This window comes from Nicotiana tomentosiformis, chromosome 2 (assembly GCF_000390325.3).
Source record: "Nicotiana tomentosiformis chromosome 2, ASM39032v3, whole genome shotgun sequence".
Lineage (NCBI taxonomy): Eukaryota > Viridiplantae > Streptophyta > Magnoliopsida > Solanales > Solanaceae > Nicotiana > Nicotiana tomentosiformis.
Genome location: NC_090813.1, coordinates 170,821,707 through 170,834,768, shown reverse-complemented (window position 1 = coordinate 170,834,768; position 13,062 = coordinate 170,821,707). Strand labels below are relative to the sequence as shown.

Here is a 13,062-nt window from a genome sequence, read left to right as displayed (position 1 = left end):
CGCGTCGAATCATACTTAAACTACTCGTAATAACACCAAATTTTGCGTACAAGTCATAAATCACCACGCGGAGCTATTCTCAGGCTCGGAATCCCAAACGGGCCTCGATAACACCAAAGTCTACTCCAAACCAAATTTAAAGAACTAAAAAACCTTCAATGAACCAACTTTCCACATTAAGCGCCGAAATGCTTCCGGGTTACCCGAAACCCTATCCGAACACACACCCAAGTCCGAAATCATTATACGAACCTATTGGAACCTTCAAATCCCGGTTCCGAGGTCGTTTACTCAAAATGTTGACTCAAGTCAAACTTGGCCACCATAGGCCACTATAAAGGAACTAAGTGTTCAGATTTCAATCCGAACCCTTTCAAACCTAAACCAACCATTGTCGCAAGTTATAAAATAATAAAAACACATACGGGAAGCCTTAATAAAAAAAATAATTTTATATTTTTTTGTTCTAACTTTCTGTCGTGATGGTGGCCGCCGAAGAAGAACATAAAGGATTTTTTCCATAGAAATTTGATAAAATGGTTAAAAACGATTATGGCCCATAAATTATACTTCCAACAATAAGAGACGAACAATGTGATGTTAGATGTGTCAATTATGTCAGAACAACTGAGGAACACCCTCAACTTGAGGTGTTTATTATTTGTATTTTTATCAAGTAGAAGTGTTTAAATAAAAAATGAGTAAGTTTGATTTCGGTGTGACAAATTGGTTCAAGTTTAAGGGGCCATTAGACGAAAGTACAAATCTTGAATTCTAGAGGAACCGAAATGTAATTTTTGTCAAAGTTTGATTTTCATCCTTTTCCTTACCAAAGAAATACACCATTCACGAATCATGTTTCCTTGCAGCAGCTATATTTCAAATCCAAAGTAAATAGACTCGCTGGCATATCCCCAAATACTGCAGTTTTAGCAATGGCTTATACCCTTTCTCTGTCACAGGCGACTGTTACGTTTACTGGTACGTACTTTCATTTAGTAGGAATCAATTTGGGGTTAAATTCTGGTACTCTTAATTGGATCTGCAGACAAGTTCTTTGACTTCGCCAGGAACTTCCCTTTTCCTGGTACTTGGACTATTCTTCAGTTTTTTCTTAAATTCTGGTTTGAAGCTTGAACTGCCATTTTCATTTAGTTTTCTAAACAAGCTTTAGCCAATGGCCTATTTATTTAGCCATTTTTTTGGTTCTACAAAATTTTAAAATGCAAGACCACAAAGTTGAAATTTTATTGAGATTTCCTTTTACTGTGGAGAGGAAGGGAAAATTTCTGCTGATACAGATTTTTTTTTTAAAATTTTCCGGAAAAAAAGGAGAATGAGATTAAGGCAAGGACCCTTTCAAGCTAATATGCTACTTAAGAGGGGAAAAAAATAAAGAATTGAAAAGACGGAATTTCTAATCATTCAGGATGAGCATGACCAGTCAATTAAAGGCTAGGATTCTTCTAACCTTTTGAGAATTTTTCTAGCAAGAGTATATAAACCAAAGTAATCTGTGATTTAGGGGGTTTTAAGGAATGAAATTTATAGGAAAATTAGCGAAACTGCATGAGAAAAATCACACCATGATATAGATGCATTATTACAGAGGGGTGAAAGGATGAGTTTCTGGTGTTGTGTTATTACATGATGCGAGGTCTGAAACGAGAGGTGTCCATTTTTTTGTGTAATGTTATTTGATTCTTATAGTGCATAGAGGGCTAAAAGATGGAAAGCTGCAGTTATTTGGGAATTTATTTTATGTAGAATCTATCCCAACCCATTAGCTGATAAGACCTGGATTTTCTGTGTATTTATCCATCTCAGTGAGAGAAACTCTATAAACTTTCCCCCTCTTAAATGTGGAGATTAATGTGCTTCACTCATAATCCTTGAGCCATATAGAACAATGAAAAAGATGTATCACCGTAGAGGGGGAAAATGAAAATTTTATTGCGCTGTTGAGATTTTTGTTTTTTTATTCAAGTATTATTACATGGCATGAGTCTGAAAAAGGATTTTTCTTTCTGTTACCGTGCATTGTTAGAATGTGGTTTTTTGGGTGCAGTAAAGGCTAAAGCGTTAACCCCTTGGTGAATCTGCATGTAGAATGGCTAAATTGCTTCCTATATGTTCTCTCTAGCATTATTAAGCCCTCCTTTCATATAGCAGATTGCAAATAATTGAATGAACCGTTGAAGATGTTATAAACTAGTGTTGTGCGATAAGCATATCCATGAGTACTTGTTAAATTTAAGTTCTTTGCCTACATGCCATTTTCTTTTCCCTTAAAATTGTTAGAGCATGATGCTACTGCTTGTCATTAGTGGGAAGGACAAATAAATGCTAGTAGAATTTATAAATGCAAAATATTTGACATGGTTATTAACCGGAGATCAATGATATGGGGAGTGTTTGTCCTGATGCACAAGGTCGGGTAAAATTAACAAATTAAAAGAGTTGGATTGTGGTTCTTCAACATTTTAATGCTTAGTGTAACCTCAGAACGAACACCATTCTCCTCAAACTAGGTGTAGGATAACATGAAATGGTGAAGTGTATTTACATGATTAGTATCATTTCCTGGAACCACATATGAACTTGTAAAACTGTTATTGTGTCTTTGTATTGTAACTCATTAATTGAAGAAGTTACATATGAGCAAAGTGACCTTCCTTGGACAATTTCCCTTGCATCCACCTCTGGAGCATTTCCAGTGCTGCCTTAGGTTGATCCATTGGAACCATGTGACCTGCATCATGGACCTTGAGGAAAGTCAGAGGCCCATGGTTCTTTTGAATTCCTTTCTCTTCACCATCTACTGTAAAGGGTACGGATCGGGCTGCCCCAAAGTCTTTCTGCCCAGACCATTCCATTGCATGCACCCATCTCGAGTTCCCTGTCCATACAGGGAAAAGTAGTTTAGTTCTGGATTACAACAATTATGCCCAGAGGCGGATCAAGTATTTAGCAGGATTTAACCTTGATGAGTTAGACCTTTAGGACTTTTAGCATTAAACTTATTTTACTTTTTAAAATTATGAGTTCGGATCTAATATTTGTTGAAATTTTAGTGAGTTTTCATATAGAGATCTATGTTCCACATTCAAAATACTCGGTATGAATGAACCTGCAGGTTAAGAGCTATATCTGCTCCTGACTATGCCTCAATCTCAAGCAAGTTGAGGCTAATTATATGAATCCTCTCCGAAGGTCGTTCCATTTAAGCTCATCTCACACTGTGGATTGGTAAGTTTAAATAGACTGCACATAATCTAGGATTTTCCCAATTCAGGATTGTACCAGTTCTTTTGGATCACAAATGAATGAAGCTTACCAAGCCAATTGCAGATAAGGTCATATTCCCCGGCATAGACAAGTAGCTTGATGCCATCCTCAAGAAGTGGAGGAATACCAGCTTCAAGATTCCTCATCCAATCCAACTGCATTGCCTGGTAAACTGTAGAACTGCACGAAACGAAATCAATACCCCCGACACCAAGGGCATGCTTAACTTGTTCATCGTTGAGGAGAGTTTCCATCTTGGAGAAGTCGTAGCAGAGGTCACCATCACAAGTCTTCCTGACATCATAGTACTGCAGCTCGAAGGTAACAAATTAACACATATTATGGTTAGAAATCTATGTGATCCTAGTTACATTATGATTAGCCAAGAGAGCAAATAAAAAAAAAACTGTTTTCTTACATTTTTGTCACCCACAACATCCATAATTTTGTTGAAGATGCTTGTGCAAACAAGATAAGCAGCCATGCATGCACTTCCACCATCAGTTCCTAACGTTTTTTTGCATAGGACAAAGTTGATGTAAAAAATAATGAAGGATTATGGGATGAAGAAAACAGATTTTGGTGTTTTAGTGAGATTAATACCACAAAGCCTAATAGCCTGTTGACATTTTGGGTATGACTTGTCTATGGCATTGTAATCAGCTTTTTTGATCAATCTCATATCCAATGCATAGTCAGTGTAGGCTTTGTACTGAATTTCTGGATTAGTGAGTCCATTACCAATAGCAAACCCCTAATCAAATATAATTCGCGCAATTAGCAGCATAATAAGTGCAAAAGAGTTAGCGATTGAGAATTGGCAAAAAGAAAAGAAAAGATTTTATAGGAGAGGAAAAGATAGAAGATGGACTAATTAGTTATAAGTACCTTAAGGTTTATCTGAATTCCTTCTTTGTTCTTGTTACCTTGATGAACCCGAGAAGCAAATGCTGGAATGTAATGCCCAGCATATGATTCTCCAGTGATGTAGAAATCATTCTTTTCGTACTGTGGATGTGCCTTGAAGAAGGCCTAGTAATTAAAAAAAAAAAAGATAAGGTTTTTTACTTTAAATTGGAAACTAGAATGACAATATTCAAATTATTTTGATATTAACACTAGTCCAAATTTAGAGTTTTAAAATGAGAAGAAAAAGAAAAAGAGGAAACAGCACAAAACAGAGAGTAACACACCTGCAAGAAGTCATAAAGATCACTGCTTACACCCCTTTCGTCGTGACGAATGTCATCCTCGTCAGAACTATAACTGAAACCAGTTCCAGTTGGCTGATCCACATATATTAGGTTTGAGACCTATCAAATTGCAACTAAGCTCCATGTTATCATTCTTAACAATCAAAGCAAAAGAGAAATTCAGTTTAACAATTTGATATTTGAAGTCCATTGGTTTGCTTAATTCAATCTCATCGCATGCAGTTCAAAATTTTCAATTGTGGTCATTGCTTGCAAATAATTGATACTGAAAAGCTACTTAAATCAAGAAATCTATCAGAAATTCCAGGAGAGGAATCTTACTTATTCAGGAAAATGAAAGCAAATAAAGTGATTAGGGCACTGTCGGTGTTGGAAAAAATATTTAAGATGAACAGGTTCCCAGGGGCTTTACGTGTAAATGAAGAGAAGCAAAAAGCTTAGTTCAAAGATCTCAACCGTTATTCAAGAAACAAGAAAAAGAAAATCTTTATCCCTTTTGAACATGTAAAATTCTACTAGTCCCAACTAACAAAGAGCAGTTAGGTGTAAAGATACTATGCATGATAGAAATTCTTTTGAATAGCATCTTAGTAAAATGGAGTGTATTCTCATCATAATCTTCAAAAAATCTAACCTTGTATTTTTTTAAAACAATGATGTTTGAATCAGTTTAGACGCATCTTGAAACAAATTGGCTTAATGTTAAAAGAAAAAGAAGGAAGGAAAAACAAGAACCTTGTCCCAGCCGAAATCATTCCAGACAAGTGACATATTGTCTGCTATATTGAAAGGTCCATTTTCATAAAACACAGCCAGTTCACTGCTACATCCTGGCCCTCCTGTTAGCCATATAACAACTGGATCATTCTGGCTGCTTCTTGATTCAAAGAAGAAATAAAACATCCTGCAAAACACCAAAAGTGAAAAAAAATTCAAAACAGTGAACACTGCCAAGATTTTTTTTTTTTAAAAAAAAAAAAAAATCAAAACAAAGAAAATAACAACAACAACAACAACCCATTAAAATCCCACTAGTCGGGTTTGGGGAGGGTAGTGTGTACGCAGACTTTACCCCTACCCCGAGGGAGTAGAGAGACTGTTTCCGAAAGACCCTCGGCTCAAGAAAACGAAAAGAGACAATATATCAGTACCATCAACAGAAACCAAAGGAATAATAACAGCATCATAAAAGCCAGAAAATATATGAAAACCATAACAATAACCGGTCATTGACCCGGCACTATAAAACAACTAGCAGTCTAAAACAAAAAACCTATCAGACAAGCTCAAAACAAAGCAAAAAGAATAACAAAAACCAATTATCAGTAATCTAGTTTATGTTTTGTGAACTAACAGTGCAAAAAGACTTATAACAACAAATAACTTTTCATATCAGTTATGGTAACCTGAAAACTAGATTATTACGTAAATTGCTATGACTGATTCAATTGTGTCGATGGAGTAAACAATCTTAATATTGTAAGGGCATATCAGTGGCGGGCCCAGGATTTTGTGCAAGCGGATTCAATCTTAGAAGTACATAACTTTAATCGTAAAATAATAGTTGTTAAGTGGGTTCAAATAAAATATTTATACAAAATTTACACAACTTTAATCGTAATTTATACAAATACACAGTATTAGTTTTTGACGAAGCGACTGAACCCGCTTACCACCATGTGCGTCCGCCAGGGGCATATAATATAACGATTAATGCTATTCAGATATACCTTGCATCTTTAGTATGTGGAAGACTATAATATCCGGCATGGTGACCCAAGTCTTGAACAGTGGCTCCAGAATCACCAAGATAAGATAAATTGAATTTCTTCTCAAAGAGTCTTTGCTCAGTGGTTGCTACAGATTTCCCTGGTTCAACCTTATTGATATCATGCTTAGGGAATAAGTTAAGCTGATTGATGAGTTTTTCTGCCATTGGTACAGGGAATTTAGTAGAAGATAGGACAAACTCATCGTCATTATTGGACGAAAGAGCAGGAGAAGAAAGAAAAAGAAGAAATAAAGCAAGAAAGAGAAAAGAGAAAGAGGATGCCATTTTCTAAGAATGACTTTGTGGGGGGCACTGATATTTATAAGGTGGAGGAAGAGTGTGAAATAGGCATTGTGCTATGTAATGTTACTGTGTGTCTGTGTGAGAGAATGGGTGGGGGAAGAAACATGGGATTTAAAACGCTCTGTTTGTTTAGAATGATGCTAATATGGACAAAGTACCCATTCTTTTTGGGGGAAAGGTGTGAGGTGAAGGAAAAGGCAAGGATTCTATTATATATTTAATATTTATGGATTTACGTTTTCATATAGAAGAGAATTCACTAATTAGGTACTTCGTCTAATCACTCATTGGACATTTGCACTATTATTTCTCTTCAGAAAGAACTCAACTCTACCTACCCATCCCACTTTTCTTCACTTTAAGGGTCATTTACTATTATGGATATAAAGAAAATAATTCAAAAAAATACAAATGTTGTATTATTTTATCTCGTATTTGGTTGGAATTTCCGGCTTTAGGATAAGCAAACTCGAGACTATTTTATATCATAATTTTGGCATTATTGGTATCACATTCAATATGGAATAACAATATCGGAATTAACTGATATTGGATAAACTAACTCAACGACAAAGATGACCTTCCCACAAAGTTCTCCTAAACTCCTTTAACATGTCTAAGCCTAAAAGTAAAAATAAATGTTTATCCAAGTTTATCTAGTTTTAAACCAAACAGATATTTGAATTATATATCGTACATCTTATTTTAATTCAATGAACCAAATAAAACACTAGTGCTAAATAGCCCAGGTATTATTAATCCCAATATTAGTACTATATCTTCTGCTTCATAAACTTCAAATTACGTAATCTTGCCGCCATGGCTTTGTGGGTTGGATGCATGTCGATAGTTCATTCTGATGAGAACAAAAACCTCGTATTTAAGTTGATAAGGGTAGAAAGACGGACTCAACATCCACCGAGTTTTTAACAGTGCGCCAGCTAACCCTCATAACAAAAAGATAATCTCCCTCATAACAAAAAGATAATTTTTCCTTTATATGGTGCAGTTAATTCGTGATAGCAATAATCATCACCACAGTTACTGATATTATTAGAGGAAAAATTATTTTAGAAGAACAGGTAATGAATCTTTTTAATTACTGTAAAATCTATAACGTGCCACCAAACATAGAGAAATGAAATTCCATGGTTTTACTAAACTAATGTAGAAACGCAATTAAATTGTCATAAGAGCTTCATTAAAGTAGATTATGTTAAGAGTAACCATCTACTATCACTTTAATTAGTATATTTTCCGATAAGTGTTGCCTGAAATTAAGTGTCGTAAATTTTTAAGTAAGATAATGAGTACTCCCTCTGTCTCCGTTTACCTGAACTTTCTTTCTTTTTTGAGAGTCAATTTGACTAAATTTTCAAATTAAATTGAATTATATTAACTCGATATTTAACGTTAAAATTTAAATATTCTAAAAGTATACAATGACTATTATAAGGTGCAATTCTTCTCATAGTCAATATAAAAAAATATTTAAAAATGTTGGTCAAAACACGTATAGTTGAAATCTCAAAAAGCGAAAAAGTTTACATAAACTGAAATATATGGAGTATTTTATTTTACTAGGCTATTATCTTTTATAAGAGAAAAGGGACAAAAATATTTTAAACTATTGGAAATGGAATAAAAAGGCTATGCACTCTGTACACTTTTTGGTACAAAATTACCGTCACCAAAGAGACATTTTATATTATTTTAAGATAAAATTACACATAAATACAGTCCACACCCATATAGTGTAATTAGTTAGCCTATATATAACTTTGCAAAATTGTAGCCCCAAAAATAATAGGTCAAAATTTAATATTTAACTCCAAATAAGTTTTCGAAATTGCAATTTCTTTTAAAAGCTCAAGCTTCTAACCCAATCTTCAAATCAGTAATTGTGACTCAAATACTAGTTCAACAAATCAAATCTATTTAGGTGGTAAAAATTAGATTATTAAAGTTTCTCCACACTATTGAACAAAAGCTTAAATAAGTGGGTTTTTAAATTTCAAATATGATTTTGTGAGAAATTCTGAGTGAGTGCTATTTAGATTTGTTAGAAATAATCTAAGGAGGTTGTTTACAAAATTTGACGTCATTTGATAGAGATTTGGATTACTTTGGAATAAGAATTGCATCTGAAATTCATAAAAGAAGTTCGTATATAGACACTTATACACTTTTATATAATGTTATACACTTTTATACAAGACATATAGAGAGAGAGAGAGAGAAAGAGAGAGATGTATAAAAGTATATAATGGTGTATAAGAGACATTTATACACCCATATACACTATTATACTATATTATACAAAAATTGACTTCGCATCTTCTTAAATTTAAACTCAAATCTAGTTCAAATCTATTCCAAATTATTTCAAATTTAAGATTTGAACTCCTCTTCCAATCAATTAGAACAACACACAATTCACATAACTAAAAATCTCTAAAATTCAATTTCCAAAATGGGTCGAAAGCATTACCAAATGGATCACAAATTCTAGGATGATCTGCACCCTAAATAATTTCACTAATATTAATCGACACCTATATTTCTTCAATAAATAAAATTTCAGATCTAAAACAAAACTTGAAAATTAAAGTTCATCATCCAGATTCTTCAAACTAGAAAAAATTATATGAACCAAATTTTCGTCTTTCATAGAGGCTAGCTAAGAAGGGTGTGATTCTTCAATAAAATTTCAGACCTGGAACACAATTTAAAACCTCATCTCCTCAAATTCATCATCCAGATTTCTCAAACTAGAAAAGTTATATGAACCAAATTGTCGTCCTTCACAAAAGTTAGATAAGGAGGGTGTGAGAATTTAGTTCCCTTAGAGAAAGTAAAGGAGAGGGAATAGTAATGTGGGCAAAAAGGTAAAAACAAAATTAGTTTATGTCAACCTACTACCTAGGCCAATTAAGGGTAAAAGCAAAAATATGGACCAAAATCGGTTGGGATGTTGGCCCAACAGACAAAGAGTGTAATTTTTCCGCACAATAAATCCTTTTTTGTTTAAACATTTTCCCTTTAAAATATATTCATAACATTCCAATTCATGTATAGTGTTTGATTTGCACGAAGTTTAAGAAAAAGGTTCAAAATATGTGACTTAAAACAAGTCATAAATAAATGTGTGTTTATAATCATCTCTCAAAAGTAAAAGTAAATAATTTTTAAAAATCAAAATTTATTACTTTTTTGTACAAGGTTAAAAGAAAATAGCATCATATAAATTGCAAAGGATGTAGTAAGTAAATATGTGGAGCTCAACGTTTATATATTGAGTATAAATAAATTTTTACACTATTTGCATATTACCTAGAAATAGCTACAAATAATTATTCATAATAAGTGAAATTAGTAATCTGAATAATATAGATAATATGTTATAATATTTTATAGTACTTGTAAATTTTTCCTACACTAATAATATATATAGGTTAAGTACTTTTATATCTTCTATTTCTTGCAGCGACAGCAAGAGACCTTGAGGCTTAACTTTTGTGCATGTGATCCAGGCTTCAACGGGGATGGCAATATGTTGCTTATAAGGGAAATACAATGTGGCGCTTCACAAACCTACACGCTAGTCTCGTTTGCCCGTAAAGCAACGGACTTTGGGGTTCTTCCTTCTTAAGCATATATCTACATTGATTAGTAAAACTTGCTGGGGCGCTCTATTTGGTGGGGTGCTCTATTTGGTCGTCCATTTTTAATTTGTACCTATTTTATTTTTTTATTTGCATTCGTACGGTTTTTATTAAAAGTATTTTAAAAAGATGATTTTGCCCTTCTTTAATAAAAGACTTTTTTCTCTCCAAGCATACGACATATTGTCTCTTGTCTCTGCCTCTCTCTCCTTCTTCGCGGTTTTGATTCTTCTCTGAAATCAAACGGTTTTCGTCATTGCATTCTGTTTGATTTTGCAACTGTTTCTTCTCCAATAAAATTAAGTATAATCACAGGTATAATTTTAATGGTTGCGTTTGCACATTGCATTAACTGTGTATGGGGTTTTAATTTACGATCAGTTTTATGATTTAATTTCTGGATTTTTTTTTGTTGATAGTAATCTTAGTTGAATTGTTTTTCGTTTTTATTTGTGCTAAAATAGTTTTCTAGGTTTTACTTTGATCAGTGCATTAGTTTTGTAGGTTTTACTTTTACAATTAGTATTTTTAGGTTTTTTGAAACTATGTTTTGTGTTTTTTATGAAAATGCTATATATTCTTCAGTGATTCTTGGAGACGTTCAAATTTTTTAAAAATTTGAGACTCAAATAGATGCTGTTATTAAAGTCTGAAGTTTATAATACTTCGAGCATAACTTAAGTCTGTAAAGTCTGAAGTTAGAAGGCTTTAAAATAAAACTTAAGCTAAATTGTTCTGAAGTTTTTAATAATTCTTTTGATTTGGTCTGAAGTTATAAAAGCTGTAAAACATAAATTATGCCATAATGTTCTGAAGTTATTTTTTCCACATATAATTTTTTTCAACAGATGGCATCTACGAAATCTAAAGCACCTAAAGATCCTAAAGCACCTAGAATACGTAAAACTCCTTCAGTCGTTGTTGATGTGCCTACAAAACCATGGGAGAGATATTAAGAGTTTCGAGATTGGTTTAACTGTCGTGCTTACTAGAAGGGGAACTACGATTTGAAGGGTTTAATTACAACTTTCTTGAGTCCTGCACAATAGGAGAAGCTGAATAATTGTACATTTCAGTATATCATGACTATGGAGAATTTTCATTGCAGCATGAAGTTGGTTCATTGTTTGATTCTTTCTCGAGTATTCACTAATGACCGAGATTCCATTAGTTTCAAGATTTTTGGCCATGATGTGTCGTTCAGCCTTGAAGACTTTCACATTATGATCGGTTTGAGGATCACGATACATAATATTGAAAAACCAATTAAACGAGATAGTATTCTGAAGCGTTATTTTGGGAAGTCTAAGGGTGTGACCTTGTAGGACATTCGAGAGTATATGATATAGAATCAAATTAAAAAGGATGACGTAAATTTCAAACACATATGCGAGAGTGATGAAGATGCTGTGAAGCTTATGGAAATTCTTATCGTGGAGTCTATTTTCTTCGGAAGAAAACATGAATCAACTATGTTGGAGGAGTATGTATCTATTGTTGAAGACGATGAGGCTTGTGTTAATTATCCTTGGGGTAATGCGTCTTATGAAAAGCTGATTACTTAAATGAAACATATTTTGGACAACAAGGACAAAAGCAATGCAACTGAGTATAATGTAAGAGGATTTCCATATCCATTATGTGTTTGGTTCTATGAGCGCTTCCCAGATATTCTGGACAAGTATTTAAAAAATGATGAATACAGTGATGTCCCTCAGATTCCCAGGATGTTACGTTATCCATGTTTGGGAGATCCTAAATTTAAGGAACTTCATGCGGATTACTTCAGTAATCATGGTGTAAGTTAATATTCTTTATTTTCCCTCTTTTTTTTCTCTAGTTTTGTTAATATGTCGTATTCGTTTTATTTAATTTTTCTAATATACTTTTTTCTATTAAATAGAAATATCGGATATTTTGGGTATTGCAGATAATTTCTACCGAAGAGTAATTGAATTCAATGCTTTTAATTGGACAATTACCATACAGCCGCAATTGTTTGGAGGTAGTGAATCCGGTTCCTTTAAATAGTGAATCACCACGTAGTCGGAGTCGATCAAAAGAAATGATTCGAACTTCTATAATTGAAGAATCACCTCGTATCCAGAGTCGCTCTAAACGTTCTACAACGGTGTTTGATGATGATTAAGTTAACACAATATGTCATGTAATTTTTTTTTTGTTTATTCTGAAGTTTTTCATACTATTTTTTGCTTAACTATAGCATATTTTATGTGAAGTTTTTATTTTGTATTTGGTTGAACTTCAGCATTGTTTTAAGCTAAAGTTTTTGTTCTGTGTTTGTAAAACTACAGCATATTTTGTCTGCAATTTTTGTTCTGTATTTGCTGAATTTCAGCATTCTTGGAGTTGAAGTTTTCTTCTGTGTTTGTAACACTACAACATGTCTATAGTTTTTGTTCTATTTGTGATGAACTTCAGCATTCTAGGAGCTGAAGTTTTATTTTGTATTTGTAAAACTAAAGCATGTTTTGTCTGCAATTTTTGTTTTATTTTTGATGAACTTCAGCATTTATTGGAGCTGAAGTTGTGTTATGTGTTTGTCAAACTATAGCAATTTTCGTCTGAAGTTTTTGTTATGTATTTGATGAACTTTAGCATTTTTAAAGCTGGAGTTTTTTTCTTGTATTTTGCAAAACTACAGCATGCTTTGTCTGAAGTTTTTGTTCTGTATTTGCTGAACTTCAGCATTCTTAGAGCTGAAGTTTTTTCCTGTATTTTGTAAAACTACAACATGTTTTGTCTGAAATTTTAGTTATGTATTTGATGAACTTCAATATTCTTAGAGCTGAAGTTTTTT

General features: G+C 33.1%; 1 protein-coding gene and 1 long non-coding RNA gene across 3 annotated transcripts; one reads left to right on the top strand and one right to left on the bottom strand.

Moving 5' to 3' along the window:
• Positions 1-569: 569 nt before the first annotated feature.
• On the top strand, positions 570-3,925 carry LOC117274906 (uncharacterized). Of its 2 annotated transcripts, none has more exons than XR_004505063.2 (2): positions 570-981; positions 3,137-3,925. It is a non-coding gene; the product is annotated as an uncharacterized lncRNA (long non-coding RNA). The 2 variants fall into 2 exon arrangements; XR_011414386.1 differs by having other exon boundaries at positions 570-1,087.
• On the bottom strand, positions 2,517-6,784 carry LOC104089051 (serine carboxypeptidase-like). The gene is made up of 8 exons (XM_009593863.4): positions 6,233-6,784; positions 5,238-5,406; positions 4,482-4,601; positions 4,177-4,320; positions 3,892-4,042; positions 3,707-3,795; positions 3,338-3,596; positions 2,517-2,899 (listed from the first exon to the last, which is right to left on the bottom strand). The coding sequence occupies exons 1-8, from the start codon at positions 6,556-6,558 to the stop codon at positions 2,652-2,654; spliced, it is 1,506 nt and encodes a 501-aa protein (XP_009592158.1). The 5' UTR covers positions 6,559-6,784; the 3' UTR covers positions 2,517-2,651.
• Positions 6,785-13,062: the final 6,278 nt, after the last annotated feature.

Coding starts and splice junctions, on each gene's coding strand:
- LOC104089051 (XM_009593863.4), bottom strand. CDS start 6,558: ATGGCATCCTCTTTCTCTTTTCTCTTTCTTGCTTTATTTCTTCTTTTT. Junction 5,407..6,232: donor CCACATACTAAAGATGCAAG/GTATATCTGAAT, acceptor GGTGTTTTGCAG/GATGTTTTATTTCTTCTTTG. Junction 4,043..4,176: donor GAATTCAGATAAACCTTAAG/GTACTTATAACT, acceptor ATATTTGATTAG/GGGTTTGCTATTGGTAATGG.